The sequence below is a fragment of the Chlamydotis macqueenii genome, chromosome 16, assembly GCF_036417535.1.
Source record: "Chlamydotis macqueenii isolate bChlMac1 chromosome 16, bChlMac1.mat, whole genome shotgun sequence".
NCBI classification, from domain to species: Eukaryota; Metazoa; Chordata; class Aves; order Otidiformes; family Otididae; genus Chlamydotis; species Chlamydotis macqueenii.
Window position 1 is genome coordinate 377388 of NC_141571.1, and position 16143 is coordinate 393530.

The 16143-nt window shown below is 42.8% G+C and overlaps 1 protein-coding gene across 8 annotated transcripts in view; it reads left to right on the plus strand.

Moving 5' to 3' along the window:
• Positions 1-328: 328 nt before the first annotated feature.
• The window catches only part of PHF20 (PHD finger protein 20), a 77409-nt gene continuing 61594 nt past the window's right edge, over positions 329-16143 (plus strand). The window contains exons 1-5 of one of the 8 annotated variants that reach the window (XM_086760984.1): positions 329-446; positions 2813-2857; positions 6546-6600; positions 8244-8372; positions 13065-13179. In XM_086760984.1, coding sequence (XP_086617110.1) covers positions 13097-13179 — 83 coding nt within the window. In that variant the 5' untranslated portion in view covers positions 329-446; positions 2813-2857; positions 6546-6600; positions 8244-8372; positions 13065-13096. Of the gene's footprint in view, positions 447-2806; positions 2858-6545; positions 6601-8243; positions 8373-11020; positions 11055-11811; positions 11892-13064; positions 13180-16143 lie in introns of those variants that run through there. The other 7 variants (XM_086760990.1, XM_086760988.1, XM_086760989.1 and 4 more) reach the window with 7 other exon arrangements.

Below are 16143 nucleotides of genomic sequence, written 5' to 3' on the forward strand. Positions count from 1 at the left end.
GGGTGCGGGGTCCCCCGCTCAGGGGCCGCAGGAGGCGCGACAGGCCCCACCGCACGGGGCCACGCCCGCGCGATTAACGGCCTGCTCCAGTCCCCGCCCCCTCCGCCCGCGCCCCCTCAGCGCCCCCGGCCCGGGGAGGAGCGGGGGGCAGCGCCCTCCCGCCGCCACCGCCTCCAACGCCCGGCCCCGCCCTGCCCGGCCCCGCCCCGCGCCCCTAGCGCGCGCGACCGCCGCCGCCACGCGAGGAGCGTGCGTCCCACCGCGGCGACTAGGCGAGGATCCCCGGCCCCGCCCCTCCCGCGGGTCCCCGCCCCCTCCCTGGCGGCGCCGCAGCGAGGCGGCCATTTTGTGGCGCGGCGCGGCTGGTTACGCGGGGCTGGGCGCGGAGTCGGGCCTGGGGCGGTTCGGCTGTGTTCTCACCCTTTTTCCCCCGTGCGGATCCCTTGGTAAGAGCGTGGCGGCGCCCGGGCGGGGCGGGCCTCCTGCCTTGCCCTGCCCTGCCTCCGCGGCGTGGCGAGGAGGGGAGGGGAGGGGAGGGGAGGGAGGCTGGCCGGCCGGCCGGCCGTGGCGGGCACGCATCCCCGCGCACAAAGGGCCGGGCGGTGGCTTCCGTGCTGCGGGCCCGGGGCGCCGAGCGGGCGCCTCTTCCGCCTCGCCGCGGCCTGGCGCGCTGAGGCCAGGGGGCCTGGGCCTGGGCCTGGGCCTGGGCCGGCGCCCGCCCTCGCCCTCTCCCGCTCCCTCCCTCCCTCCCTCCCTGTCGCCGCGCCCGCGCCTGGCGGCCCGCGGAGCTGCGCGGCCGGCGCGGGCAGGTGAGTATGTGCGGGCCGAGCGCAGGCGCCGTGGGCCCGGCGGCGAGTGACCTTGCGGCGGCGGCGGGGCCCGCTCGGCCCGGCCCGGCCCGGCCCGGCCCGCGGGGGCTCTGCCTGCGGCGGGCGGGGCTGGGCGGGCGCGGGCGACGCCGCGGCGCTCGGGCTCGCGCAGGCCGGGAGTGGCAGGGCCGTGGGCGTTGTGGTCCCGTTGCGGGCGGCTCGGCCCTCGGGCGCGGGAGGAAGCGGCGCCGGTGCCGGCGGGGCTTGTCCCAAGGGGCTCTTCGCCCGGCCCCGGGGGACGAAGCGAGGAGGAAGCTCACGTGGGGCAGGTCACTGCCCGCCAGGCGTTCGCTACGGCTGGGGCTGGGTTCCGTAGGCGGTGCCGTCAGTTGGAGGCTTCTGGCCTTTCGTGTTCGGTGAAGTTCCAAGCGCATCTCCATCCCGCGGTGTTTTGTCCCTTCAGAATGTCTTCAAGGAACAGAAATAACAGTTGATCCTTGCACTAACCTGAAAGCTGCTTCATGTCATACCTGTTTAACGCATAGAGTTGGGAAGCACCGTATTTTTCCTGGCAGGCCTGGGTTCAGAGATGGCTTTTTGCCACCGAGATGGATGATTGTACCAGTTGGCTTGGCATGGACGTGCGCACTGTAGCCATAGCAGGACTTGGTTAATCAAAGCATGTTCTCAGTACAACTTTGGAAAGCAGTTTTATCTGCTTTACTTATTGAAAATCTTCCTGATTCCAGAGATGTTTCTGGGATCCCAGGCTATTGTTTCTAGCCTAAACACTTGAAAATAGGTTCGGAGGGATATTTGAATGTCGGTGAGTCCAAGCTGGATAAAATAGATGTCTTCTTTCTATGTACAGAACTTGGTATTGTATGCAGTAGAACAATAAACCCAAATGTTACAATGCTAATGACTTGAAGTAACCTTTTGTGGGTATCTGTACAGAAGCTTGTAACTGAGCATCTCTGTAACAGAAATGCTTTTGACCTGGGTTAATTTAATTTTCTATAACGAGCAAGGATCCTTCCACAGGACCAGTTTCAAAAAAAACCCAAACTGTGAAGACTTTCAATGAGATCATTCATAGTATAATTTCTCATTAACCTTTGTGTGACTTCTTAAGTAGTTCTGGAATCGAAGGTGGCTTAGATGAATACTCATTATTTGACCAAAGTCAGCTTGTGGAAGAGTTCAGTTTATGTTCTTGCAGATAACTTTGTTGATGTCTCCGGAACGGAAGTAAAATTTTACTGGAGTAATCTGAGAGTAAAAGCTGCTTGCCTCTAATCCAGAGTAATTAATTAAGGTCAAGTTGACAATGAGGCTAGGATAGTAATTGCTCATAACTCTGCTGCCGTGACTGAAATGCAGGCAGCATGTAATCAATTCTTACCTTTAATTGGATAAGTTCTCTGAAGTGCTTTCTTTTGCTCTTGTAGTTCCTGGGTAGCCTAAGCAATGATATTGACCTAAATTCTCCCTCTTGGTGAGGAAAGGAGGGTGCAATCCCTGATTTAATTGTAGGGAATGATAAATTCTCTGTAACTGCATATTTTATTTATAACAGCATCTCTGGAAGCTAGGTATTGTCTGTAGCTGTAATTTGTCAGGCCTTGACAGGAGCTGACTGTGTTGCTGTAGGAAGGCTGTTGTGCTGCTTGTCTCCTCACTTCTGCCCATATGGCACTGTCCTGCGCTGATGTGAGCTGAGCTAAAGAATGTACATAGGCTGGGGTGAAGGATTTGTTGTTCAGCCCTGCAAGTGGTTGTCATCAGTATTTAAACTGCGTTCTTGATGGTTGCCCGATTGCGTGGGTGCAGTGCAGTGGTTTTTTTTTTTAAATTAAAGAAGAAAGTTGCATGTACTTTGGTGTATTAAATTGAGAGGTCTTGTGAAGTGCTTGTTCATTCAACAGTTGAACAAGTCAACTTTTTTTTTCTTCAGTTTATTCCTTGTCGTCTTCATACTTCTGTTCCTTGCTTGCCTACAGGTTTATTTTGACCTCTTGTGCTTCCTGTAGGAAGACTTTTTCCAGGTAAGAAATGGTAACTTGGAGCTCTTGGTTTGTCCTTGCTGTCAAAATGCCAATAACTACATGGTCTATATGTTTCAAAAAACCTTTTGGAACCAGTGTTGTTTCAGGTTTTTTTTTATTTTTATTTGTGAATACAAGCACCAGACTAAAGTCATCATAGAATGGTTAGAGTTGGAAGGGACCTTCAAAGGTCATCTAGTCCAACCCCCCTGCAAGAAGCAGGGACATCCCCAACCAGATCAGGTTGCTCAGAGCCTCATCCAGCCTGGCCTGGAACGTTTCCAGGGATGGGGCTTCTACCACCTTTCTGGGTAACCTGTTCCAGTGTTCTATAACTCGCATTGTAAAAAATTTTTTCCTAATTTAAAACTATTTTAAAACCATTACTCCTTGTCCTATCGCAACAGGCCCTACTAAACAGCCTCTCCCCATCTTTCTTGTAGGCCCCCTTGAGGTACTGGAAGACCGCTCTAAGGTCTCCCTGGAGCCTCTCTTCTCCAGGCTGAACAGCCCCAACTCTCTCAGCCTGTCCTCATAAGAGAGGTGCTCCAGCCCTTTTATCATCTTCGTGGCCCTCCTCTGGACCTTCTCCAGCTGGTCCATGTCCTTTTGATGTTGGGGGCTCCAGAGCTGGACGCAGTGCTGCAGGTGGGGTCTCACCAGGGCAGAGTAGAGGGGGAGAATCACCTCCCTCAAGTGAGGAAGTTTGCTAGGGCTTTCAGAGGAAGGGAGATCCTGTTGTGTAAAGAGAGACTTAAAAGCACTTAGGCTGAGGGTTAATTTGTCCAGAATTTCACAGGGAGCGATATCCTCGGGGAAGATCTCTGTTTTACAAGAACAGGCGCAAACTGGCCACAAATTCCTGAAGGCTGGTAACTGGAAGGTGGTTTCCAGTTGCAGTGGAGTGACATTCTTGGTCAGCTTAACTAACCAGCCCATAACCTTAAGTGTTAAATTTCTAGCTCAAATGTGGACTTCTGTAGAACACCAAGGTATTGCTTTCAGAAGGGATGTAGATGGTAACACTTCAGAGCCACTTAATACTTAAGTGTTTGTACTGACTTTAAAACATTGACATCAAGTGCAAAATGGTATTAGACTCTGTAATCCAGGTGGTGTAGCCAAGCAGACTATACGCTTGGCTACAGGCAATGGACGTCGTGTTCTTGGACCCTGCCCATTTCTTAAAGGTATGGTCTTTTAAGAAGAAACTTGTTTTTGCAAAATTGTGAAAATGTAATATGAAGTTTTGAGCCCATATATGTGGTTCCTTTCCTCATCTGTCATGCAAGGTCACTCTCCAACAGTTAGTATGTTGTCCAGAGTTGTTCAGTAGGTTCAAACTTAAGCTGCTGCAACACCACCCTAAACCAGATATTTACATAGAGTTCCACTGTAAATAAGTTTGTTGAAAGAGTTCTGTGGGTTTTTTGTTGTTTTTGCTTCTGAGGGAATATAGAATGGCAGTGAGTATCGGTCCCTGTTTTTCCTTTTCCTGATTTTGTTTCTATTTGACAAAGGCACTGGGAGCCCGTAAGTACCCATTAGGCAAGGCAAAAGCGTCTTTTTGAGGACAGTTACGCTCAGTGCATTCAGCATCATGAAGTGGTTTTATACAGCTTCAGTTCAGGTGGAAAAACAGGAGAAATGACATTGTAGTACTAAATCTGTGGACTAAGTTAGGCTTCTTGGAAGAATTCAAGTGGTTGGAACTTGTTTCTGCCACTCTTCCTGCAGTCTGGAGAAGCCTTGCATGGATTGAATTTATCGATGAAGAAACTCTTCTGGAGAAACTCCTTTGATTTTTCTTGTATGACCAAAATGCAGATCCCTCTGCCATGTGATGAATGTTGTTTGTCCAACTGAGAATATCTTGGTTGACAGGAGAGGGCTGCTTTTGGTCATATTGACTCATGTTTGTTCACATGGCTAGACATGCATGGATTGACATAGTGAACTCGCATGACTTGGAGGCTGTGCTTCCATAAGAAACAATACAGCTTGCTTGAGTTGTCTGCAGGTCTTCTAGTTGTTAAACATTTTAATTCTTCATTTCCTTGAGAGTATTCTTGCTGTCCGATACATTAATTTGCACCTTAAAATACCCTTCACACTCACTTTCTTCTTTCTTAGCTAGGAAGATCTAAAACCATAGAGATGTTTAGAGTCTGAAGTTGGTAGAAGCTTTTCCAGTGAAAGAAGTGTTTCATGTAATTTTTTTTTTTCCTGATTTGTTAGGCTACTTTTTTTCAGGGCAGTTGAAATTATTTCTAAATGCAAAAAGTTTTGGTTTTTTTTTTCTCTGTCTCTTTGAATAGTTTAAAAGATATTTTTAAATATTCAGAAAGTATCAGTCTTACCATAATTTATCTTCAAAAGCTATGCTTGTTAAATAACAACAGTGTATCTGTAATTTGAGCTTATTGAAGGCTTGTATCTGACTGAGGGTTTTGGTTGTTTTTTTAAAATAACCTATACTGAAGGATGATTTGTTAAAGTTTGTTAACCACCATGGTATTGCAGCAGAAATCCACCAGTATGAGTAGGAATTGTATGTTACATCAGAAGTGATGCCTTCAGTTGTGCGAATCCTAATCTGCTGTAATTGTTTTGCAAAGGAATTTTGATGTACTTCCAAATCTAGAACACTCGGGCATTTTGACCCTTTGGCTCAGATTTGGTGGTTTTGGTTTTATTTATGGACTGCTTCTCATACTTAGTATTTCAGAATTGAAGCTTTCTCTTTTAGCTACTGTCCTCAGAGTTAAAGACTGTTTGCGTGCTATGAGTATAATTGAGTCAGTTGTATTTATGGGAGTTTCTTGGTAATAGCTCTCATTAAACTCTTGGGAGGAGAGGAGGGTGTTAGATTTGGGGCACATTGGTTGCATTTAAGTATCTTTGAATGTTTTGGATACATTTGCTTAAAAATCTTATCTGCCAAGTAGTGGTTAGACAGAAGAGTGGAGAGAGCAATTAGGAATTTGTGCAACTTGGCGTAACAAAGGAAAAAAGGGGAAAGAAGGGGAGGGGTGGGGAAGAAGCAAACAAATGAGATAAAGGGGAACAGGGACACTGAACAGTTTTCGTATTTAGCAATCCATTGGAAGAGATGGTGAACACCTTATGATCATCTGTGCTGGATCCTTAGCCTGTCATTTCACCGACAAGCATACGTTCTCAATGTACAAGATAAAACTGACTGTAGGCTGTAATTTTATTTAAGTGCAACTTGATCCATATGGTGGATTTAGCATGTCAATTATCTATTCTTTAAATGTCTGCAGATGGTACCTTGAATTTTGAGTTACTTACATATACAAGGTTTTGTAGTTACCCTGTCCACTTGTGTAGTTAATGGGCTTATTCTGAAATATCTGGTGCACCAAAGTAGGAGTAATGATAAAGTTACTGGTGGCTTCTGTTTGGCAAAGGATAAATAAATGATGGAGCAATTTGATGTGGATGTGCAGATGGAATGTCTGTAGGGATCTTTTGAGTTTCTCTCTAATTTGGATCACAGCAGCCTGCAGCCCCTCTGTATTGAAATATTTTCAGATTAAATTGATGTTCTAGAAGTGTTATTGTATGATTGGGATATTGTTTACTGTAGAGAAAATGCTTTTTTGAACCCTAAACTACTTTTGGTCTCAGAATTTACATGACTTATGTTTTTCCTTCCCTATAGTTGTACAACAGTATTTGGAATGTTTGCAGCTATATAAACAAGAAGTTTCTTCTTGGTGAGTATAAGCATGGATACTTGGTTTTGTTAATTGTAGCTGTTCTTTAAGCTTTTGAAGTTTGGCTTCAAAATTCAGGTTTTTCTTAATTCTTGCAGAGACACTGTGGGTAACGTTTCTTTAAATCCTTATGTTCTTAAAACAAAGGCTGCAGATTTTCAGTTGGAGGAAAAAATGGCAGTTTCATTAAAGTGGATTTTCTTGAATGTTATTTTATCTAGGAAAAATCTGCTTTATTTCATGTGACTTAGACTCTTTTCCCAAATCTTTTTGCTTGTTCAGTGTTTAAGAGTGTGTGTGTTTTACCTTTAGTGTGTTTAAAAAAAAAAGAGGAAACCAGAAGGGCTAAATGAGACGTGATCAAATGATTGAAAAGAATTCTTTTTCAGTAATGAGTATTTATTTCTTTAATTGCACTTGGTAATTCAAATAGGTTTTGTTACAGAGAAATATTTATTATGTTCTATTGAATTGCTCATGTTCATAATTTCTGCTTCCATGTTGATCTGTCCCAGTCTCCCCACCAATTTGAATTGACAGCACAGTTACATGGGATGTTCTTGATGTCCTGTAATCTTGGGGACAGCGTGAGGATCTTTATCTGGGGAGGATAACTTATGTTTGCTGACACCTAACTTTGTCAACAAGTGCTTTGAGTGTGTCTTGATTTCTGCCTGAAGAGGAGAGCAAATGTAGATTTTTTGCTGGTGTCAGTTTTGTTAGTCAACTTTCATAAACTAGAGGAAAAAGAGGAGTATGCAATAAAATGCTAAGTCTTATGCTTCGAAGGAATGTTTCAGTGTTGAGGAATTAGCTGAACAGTATTCTTGTTACAGAAACTGTAAGTATCAGTTCAGGTTCTAATTCTAGTGTTGTGTTGCTTGGTCAAAGAGTTTGCCTATGTAGTTGTAGATTAAATCTGGGAAACTTTTTAAAGCAAGAAGCAAGAGCTGGTGAAGATCTAGTTGAGGATCCTACATGGTGCAAATAGGAACTGCCATGTGTCTTGTTTGAAATGTGTCTCTTGGATAGAAAAAGGGAGGTGGTACAGTATTCCTTGGAGTTTGTTGTGATGTCTAATGGTCTTCATGTCCAGTTTGAATCCTCCCTGTTTCTTCTCCTTTTGCATTTAAAAAAAAAAACTTGACTCAAGATCTAAGGCACTGTGTTTTGAAATACTAGCTTCTGAAACTTATGATTGTGTCCTAAAATTTACTTATCTTGCTATGAAATGGTATACATAAACAGAACATGAGGCAGGAGCATAGGGATCCTTAGGTGAATAGCTAGTACAGCTTAGAGGAATAGCTAGTACAGAAACTATTTCTGAGTTAATACTTTTAACAGGTGTGGGGGTTTATTTCTGTTTTTGTATGTAGGGTAAAATACAGTGAAGCATACATCACAGTAGCAATGCTGCTGTAGGCAAAACCTGGTAGACAGAGGGTTTTTTTTTTTTTGTCTGCAGGCAGTAAAAGTCTGTTGTAATCAGTTTCCCAAAACAATTTTTTAGAAGAAGTATTTAAATATTTGTGAGACTTGTATTAGTGTTCATTAGATGCCATTAGGATTGTATAATATGAATGGTGTCTGTAAATCCTGTTTTGCAGTCTGATATAGCCATTACCTTTTCTCATCTGCAGGTGTGTGGTTTCAGCACAGCATGGCTGTAGTTATCCAGTTGCAAGGTCTTCTGATTTTGGTGGGGACCATGGACTTCTCTGGATTGACCATTCCTGATGGGGGTGTGCATATTGTAGGGGGTGAACTGGGTGAGGCGTTCATGATTTTACCACTGATGAAGATGCGAAGCTTGGTATCATATATGCAGATGGTATAAGTAAAAGGTCAAACCTAACTATTGAAGAGCAATAAAAAAACCTTATGAGCAAAATGTGATTCGACTTAGCCCTTGGCAGTTTCACAATGGGCACATAGGTATGGTGGCAGTTTTGGAACACTGTCTAGTCCTGGAGTGAATGACAGAGTCAGCTTAGGCTTTGTGGAATCAACTGTAAACCTGTTTTGGTGTAGAAACTGCTTATATTGTTATATATGAAGGAACCAAAAGAAGCTTGTGTCTTGTCACTTGTATAGGAAGTCCAATTCAAATCTTGCGACTGCATTCAGTATTCCACTTCAGTTATACCTGTCCTGCATGTCCAGTGGGCACAGGGCAATCTTTTACTAGTTGCTTTTACTCCTGACTTTACCAGTGCTTTTTATAAACCCACTACCTGCCCTGCTATGTAGTCCTGCTGCATCGCCAGTGATGTAGAAGGCCTCATAGGAACTGGACAGCAAGCTTACAATCCAAAATAAAACTAAATACTACTTTGCACTGAAAATTCAAGTTTATGCAAACTGTCGAAGTTCACTGTGCTCCTTTATCAAGCCAGAGAACTATGATTTTTTCATAGAGTTCCTCTTTTTTTTTTTTTTATTTTCTCGTCTATTGTGCTCTGATAGGGAGTGGGGAGGGAAATCTGTGAGTTTGGCACAGATAGACTAAAGAATGAAGAGATAAGAGACTGAACTGTAGGAGTGAATTGCCTTTCTTCTGAGCTGCTAGTGAAGTACTGAATTGAGATGTACAGAACTGAGACAGGACTAAGTTTGGAAGTGATACTGATTTAAAGGCAGGGGTTTTGGTGTGATAGTAAGGAGTGGTTTAATGATACTTACCAGTGATTTGGAAAACAAGTGTTTGCAAAGATAGGTAAGGTTTTGAAAAAGACTACAGGGCTTCTGCAGTTTCCAGAGAGAAAACAATAGAAGCTGTTATTATTGAAAGAGAGTTTGCCACAAATGCTTGCTTTTGCTCTGTATGATAATATCAAATATTTCTCCAGTTTGCAAAGGAACCCACTTCTGTTGGAACTTAGTGATGTGCCAGGTTTGTGGTTCAGCACTGACAGAGCTTAAAACTGAAGAAAGTAAGAACGGCTACTGGTGCAGGTGTAAGGACCTGCACTGTTAGCAGAGCAGAAAGCTTATTTTAAAAGACAATTCATGATCCTTGAAGGGATCAGTATTAATGTAAGCATATTCTCCTCTGCATTGCCCAGAAAGAAATGTGCCTTCCTGGCTGGTACCTCTGAGTATCTGAATAGTTGAATTGTCTTTAAAAGTGAAATTACCTCATGGTGACTTTCATGGGGAAGAAAAGACTCTCAGCAACAGAAATGTGTACTTTTAGTCACGTGGATTTAGAAATGTATGCTGTTGGAAGTAGTGATTTGTCTAAATCCTGGAGTATCTGTTCCTGAAACAGATGTAATCCTCCTAGTGGAAAAAGTTATGGAGAAAGCTGTACAGCTGTGATGGGGGTAGGCCTAGTAGCTACACCTTGTTTTAATCATGGTCTTGAGCACTTGAGAAAAATGAATGCTCGGAGTTACAGAAGTGAAGAGGCTGCTTGTGTCTCTGTTTAGTTACTAAGTTAGTACAAATTCATTTTCTACTGAAGAAAATTTTAGAAGAGGTGTTCTGGTGAAGTGTTCTTATTTCCAAGTTGTAGCCCTTACTGTGTGTGATTAGTCTAGGGTGTTTGTTAACAATCTGTTTTGATGTAGTTCAAGGTTTTCAAGTAGCCCTTGGAGAAGAAGATGACAGAGGGTGAAACATAAACTTTTGAAGCAGAGGCAAGCCCCTGTGTTCAGCGCTTGCTTTCTGAGAAATGAAGTTCTCCGTATGGTCAGGGTCATGCTAGTGAAACATGGATGGGCTTTAGTGTTGCCTGTTGGCCTTGTTTGTGAAGAGCTATGTGATGGCTCCCAATGAAGGTCACGTCATATGGATGCTCTAAGGCTGTATGTTTCTGGGTAAAGTTGTTGAGATCCTCTGAGTAATTTGTCTCATGTAATGTTCTACCAAGTACATATATGCCTGAGGAAGCTGTTCCTGAAGTTAGCTGCAAATGAAGATGACAGCCTGCTTTGCAAGGCATGCTGAGTATAGCGACTGCTGGATCAGGTTAAGTTGAGTCGCAGGATGTGAGAGAGAACCCAGAGCAGCCCAAGTTTCATAACTTGGGAGGGGGAGAGCAAGGAGGCCTTTGGGAGATGGGGCAGTGATACGAGATTTTTGCCCATAGAATTTCTCCTCTCTTTCAACTTTCTGATCAGCTGCCTTTTAACAAGCCTGGCTGAGTTAGTGAGGTGCAGTACTTGTGTGCTCTGACAAATGTTGATGTTAAGCTGGCTCTAGCTGTAAAGTGGACAGAGTTCAGATTTTTTTTTTCTCAGAATCTGCAGCCTCTGTAGATATTGTTAAATGACTTATGCTCTTTTTTCAAGTTTCCCTTTAGTTGTAATACTTGTAGGTTTTTTTAATATTTGACTATAGTAAGGCCTTCCTCACCGAAACTGGTGTTTTATTTATAGAAGCCCTATTGTATGAGATCTTGTTACGGAAGTCAGGAGATGTGTATGTTCCTCTTCAGCCTCGTGTAGGTGAGTTGAAATTACTCAGTCCTTCAGATGTATAGGCTGTTACTGAAGGAGGCCACTGCAGAGAAGTTCAGTAGTGTACTTCCAGTACTTTTAGGAGTACTGTCTTTGTGTGTCCCTACTTGGTGAAAAGGAAAAGTAAGTTTACTAGGACAAGCACCATCTTGCAGCTGTAACTTCTCCTACAAGTGTTAAGTAAAATATGTGTCTGTTCCACATTTGGAGACGTGAAATTCTATTGGTAGTGTGAGAAAGTGGTATTTTAATGATGTAAATCTGCAGAGAAAATAGTGAGTGCTTGAGATGTGGATGGATAAACTGTTTAAAAAACAAAATGTAGCTTTGCATTTGCTGCTTGGATTCCTGGATTTTTTTTTTTTTTTTTAAATTCTTAACTGTTTGTTTTTCATCAGAGTGCAAAACCCCAACCATCCTAACTTTTCCTTAGTTCCCTTCCCCCACTCCTTTCTCAATTAAAAGTTGTGGAGGTGGTAGGTAAATCCCCCCTACCGCCCCAACATCTAGCCATATTAGAAGTCAGTCATTCTAGGATTGACTCAGATCCATGCTGGGCACACTCACAGTTTGTTATCAGATAGTCTAGAAAAGTAAATTGCAATGTTTCTCAGTTCCTAAGTTGCTGAAATATTTTTTACTTTTGGTGTGAGTCACTGTGTTGTGAATTTAGCGTACAGACAACAGCATTTTTTTTCCCTCCATACTGTTGCAGGCTGCTTTAACAGTAGTGAAGATAAGCCTAAAAGCAGTGCTTTAGAGGAGGACAGCAGATCATCTTCTGGTAGAGAAGTATTTTGCAGTGTGGTTATGATGCTCAAAGTGGTGGGTACGCCTCCATGGCCAGCCCTTGGCAAATGGCCTCATTTAAAAAGTGTGTCAATGGAGTAGCTTTTTCCCTGCAATAGAAACTTTATGACTTCCCTGAAGATCTTTGATTTCTGAACCAAACTTGAGCTTAGAGTAGTTCTTTATAAAATAATGTTAATAATTTTATAGATGCAGCTCAGTTGACGTCATTGCTGTTTAAGCATTGCGTGAACCAAAATGCTGCTGCTTATTTGTGTTGCCAGTATGTGTTTCCTTATTCTTGTAGTGTAAGACTAGAAGATTTTTTTTTTAATTTAACTTGCTTCCATTTTATACATCTTTAATTGAATCTTCAAGGCATAGCCCTACTGTAAGGAGGACAATATTGAATAAAGCTTACTTATATTTTTGGATCTTGTGAGCTTGAAGACTACAGGAATGGATCGTTTGTATCTTGCAATTGTGGGAAATGACTGACAGAAATTTGGGAAAAATAGCTCCTGATCAGGCTTTCCACTAAATGTATCTTGAGAGAAACTACTTTGGCAAGATTTCTTAAACCTTTGTGTTATCTGTTGGAAGCATGTCTTAATGAAGACTATTTTTATTTTCTGGTCAAAAAGGTGGAAAAGTGGGAGGAAAGTAATGCAAATATGCAGGCAGTATAGACAGTCTTCTAAAATTGGTTAAAGAAACTATGTATGTCTAACATCTTTGAACTCTATTGCATTTGTAGCAAGGAGGTGACATAGTGTCACCATAGTGTTCTTGAATGTTTTACTAACATGGTAGCTCTTGAAAGATTGTTACTGTGTTTGGTTTTGCCTACTTCCTGTTTACTGGATTCCTTGTTTTCATCGTAACTGGGAGGGGGGAGAGTGTCATGAAACTTCTATCTCAGTTGTGAATAAACATTGGATTGCAGAGTTCTCAGTTGACCTGGAACTTGGACCAATGGGCAAAGGTTGAGCTTCAATCTTTCATGGTCCAGTAGCTACCATTTTGAACACATTTTTTGAATGATCCTGCACACTGTCACTTGGAAATCCTTGTTTAAGATATAAGATATAACTTTCTGCAAACCAAAAATACAGAGGTCCCTTAACGTGTAGCTTTTGGGGATTATGGTGCATAAGCTTATTTTGTGTATGTCTTGATTAGTGATTGATATTTAATTGCATTTTTCAGGGGAATAAAATCAGCAGTGTTGATATTACAAAATGACAAAACATCCTCCGAATAGAAGAGGGATCAACTTTGAGGTGGGAGCCCAGTTGGAAGCCCGTGACAGATTAAAAAACTGGTATTTTTTTTAAAACCATTCATATTATATTAACTTTAAGTCTTTAATATCTTAAACATTTTGTATTGGTACAATATGTAGAGCCTTGGTCATTGGTTTGTAGGAAAGTAGTTAACTTATGAAAGTTTATATACCAGTGGTTGAAGAGGGCAATAGATGCTGCTGTGTTGTGCTAGCCCTTAAAAAGAAGTGTACCAGTGCAATCTCTGTCTGGGAATAGGACTAGTCATAAATCTAGTGGGGCTTCAGACTCCTGAATTAATACTTGAAGTTCTGTGCTATACACAGATTGCAGAGCAGACATTATGTAGATAAATCCTTTGCAGTACAGAATATCCAAGGTAGTTCCTCGCTACTTCCTTTTCCATTGCTGTTGTGAATTCATAGGCTTTAAAGCGTGATTGAAATTGTTATGGCCTGCACTCATTTGAGGATGGTCAGCTTTAGAATTAAAGAACAGGGTGGGGAAACAAATAAGTCTGTGCTGGAGCCTGTCTTGCCAACTTGAGTTGTGAGAAAGAACAGTTTTCTTGACTAATCACTAGTAGGAAGGGGGAAAAGGGCCGAAGTTTCCTGGGTTAACTTTGAGCCTTCTAACTGTTCACTTTAGGAAGTCAGCTCAAAAATTAGCATTTAATAATGCTCAGTGAATGAGGCATACAATGAAAACTGCTGGAGTCAGACTTCTTAAATACAGGAATTAATGTCATTTTGTTAGCTCCTTAAGATACCTTCCCCACCCCCCCCCACCCCCCCCCAAATCAGCTATATTGACTTTTATTTAAGCATCTGTGTGGATTAGATATGATGGTACTTCAGGCTCTGGAACCTGCTGGCAGGTTAAGCCTGTAGAAGTTGGTGTTGGAAACCATCTGGATGTCCCAGAAGGATGGAACACTTCCTTAGACACAGGAGACTTATTCCAGAACATCTTGGTTACATACAGAGCATTTCTCTACTTTTGAGGTGCAAGGGAATTTGAATTGTGAAAATGGGTAAACATAGCTGTCTATGGAAAGAACATGAAGTATGAACATTAAATTGTACTTGCATGTTACGTTGGCTTTCCTGCGTAGCCCAGAGTTGTGTAGATAGGGCTTAGATCTGAATCTGCTTGTTTCTTTCGTATTCTTGACCTTTGTTTATACCGTAAAAAAAAAAACCAAAACAGTAACGCCTACAGAAATCAGATTTCTTAGCCTGCCCGTAATGTAGGCGTATTACAGATGCAGTTCAATATAGATTGCATTTGAAGCTAATAACTCATGTCCAATACTATTATCCTTCTGACATGTTTGGACAACAACAGTATCTCAAAGTGTGGCTGTACACAGTTCTTATGTGGGAAAACTTTGGGGGAATGAATTCAACACCTACTATGCTTTCCACATATCCCTTGACTTAAATTTGAATTTTGGATATGCTGCATGTCCAAAATCAAACCATGTTGTCTGGTTTTTAGAAACACTTTATCTTAGTTGACCTATGTTACACAGTGTTTTGCAACACTTTGATCTCACAACTTATTAACTGTCAAGTTCTGAAACTTTTCAGTTACTTGCTAAGCTTTTGAAACATGGGTCAGAAAGTGTGTATTTCCTTGACTGGTGATCCAAGTGTGGTTCCGCTTTTCAGAGTTTGTCAGCCAAAACTTGTAAGAGCTGAGGGCTTACTTTCTCTTAGCAGTGTCAGTGGTGACAGGCTAACACGCCTCCTCCAGTGTGAATGTGTAGAGGACAGCAGACTACTTTTTTCCCCTGCTGATGTGTGAACAGGACCACTCCATGGTGTGTTTTACAATGCACTTCTTTTGTGTGGACACAAAACTTTCCATTTGTTGATACTTGCTTTTCACTGTGCTGGATCTTCAGAGGTCCAAGCTGTTCTTGTGCGTACTTTTGTTGCTATGTTGGTGTTTAAACATAGGCAGCAGTCTCTTGTTTGATCGGAGGGCTGGCCTTGATTTCTGTGCTTGGTACCAAACACACCAGTCCATTCATGGGCCAGTATTGCTTCTCAAATGGCAGTAGTGCTTTGGAAAGTATTTCATCTCGGAGCCATGTTTACCTGCCTTTCATGGCATGTGCCCTGAAATGCTAGTTCAGGACTTTCAGGGTCTTTGGATGTGATGCCAGCCCTACTGCAGAGGAAGAAAAACTTGTGCATGGCAGTAGAGTAGTCAGTGCGGAGTCTGTGCCTTGCCAAAATGCAAAGTGAATTTTGCATCTTTAGAGCTCTTACTGAAGGTTGCTTTATTGTATCTGGAATCATAATGTATTGGAAATGCACTTCAGTTTCTGACACAGTTGTCTGTCACCTCCTAGACTCAGACTACAGGGAGTACAGTGAGTAATTGTGATGCTTGGCTTGATTCTTAGGGCTTGGCTGCTGCATCAAAGCTGTCACGAAAGGCTTGTGACAGTGTCTGTTGACCTTAGGGCACTAAACAGGGAAAGCTCTGGTCATAAGGCAGTGCCTCTGTGCATGCTGAAAGGTCTCTTGGTACACAGTGCTGGAGTTCAGAGGATGGAGCAGTGGGATTTTCCAGTAGTGCAACCCTAAATGGAGACATCCCAGAGAGGCTAGCTGAAACCATGTACACACACACACACACACACACACACACACTGTCCTGCCTAAATTGAGTTCTTGAAACTTTTGCGTTGGATCATTTAAACTCTTCAGTGCTGGCTAGCTGTAGACATCCTCTGTTATGGAAAAGAGGATGAGTCTACACTGGATACCCGCAGTAGGCAGATAATGACACCTCTTGTGTTGTCTTATTGTAATGACAGCTCTTCAAGTTCTTTTGTCTATTACGTGAGTAAAATGAGTATGAAGACTTTAGATTCTGGTTGAGGCTCTTGAGTATTGAAACCAAGATTAGTATTGTTAGAGTATTGCACTACCTTGTTAAGGTTTAGATTGACAGTCCCATGAGTTCAGTTTCTCATGCTGTCAGGA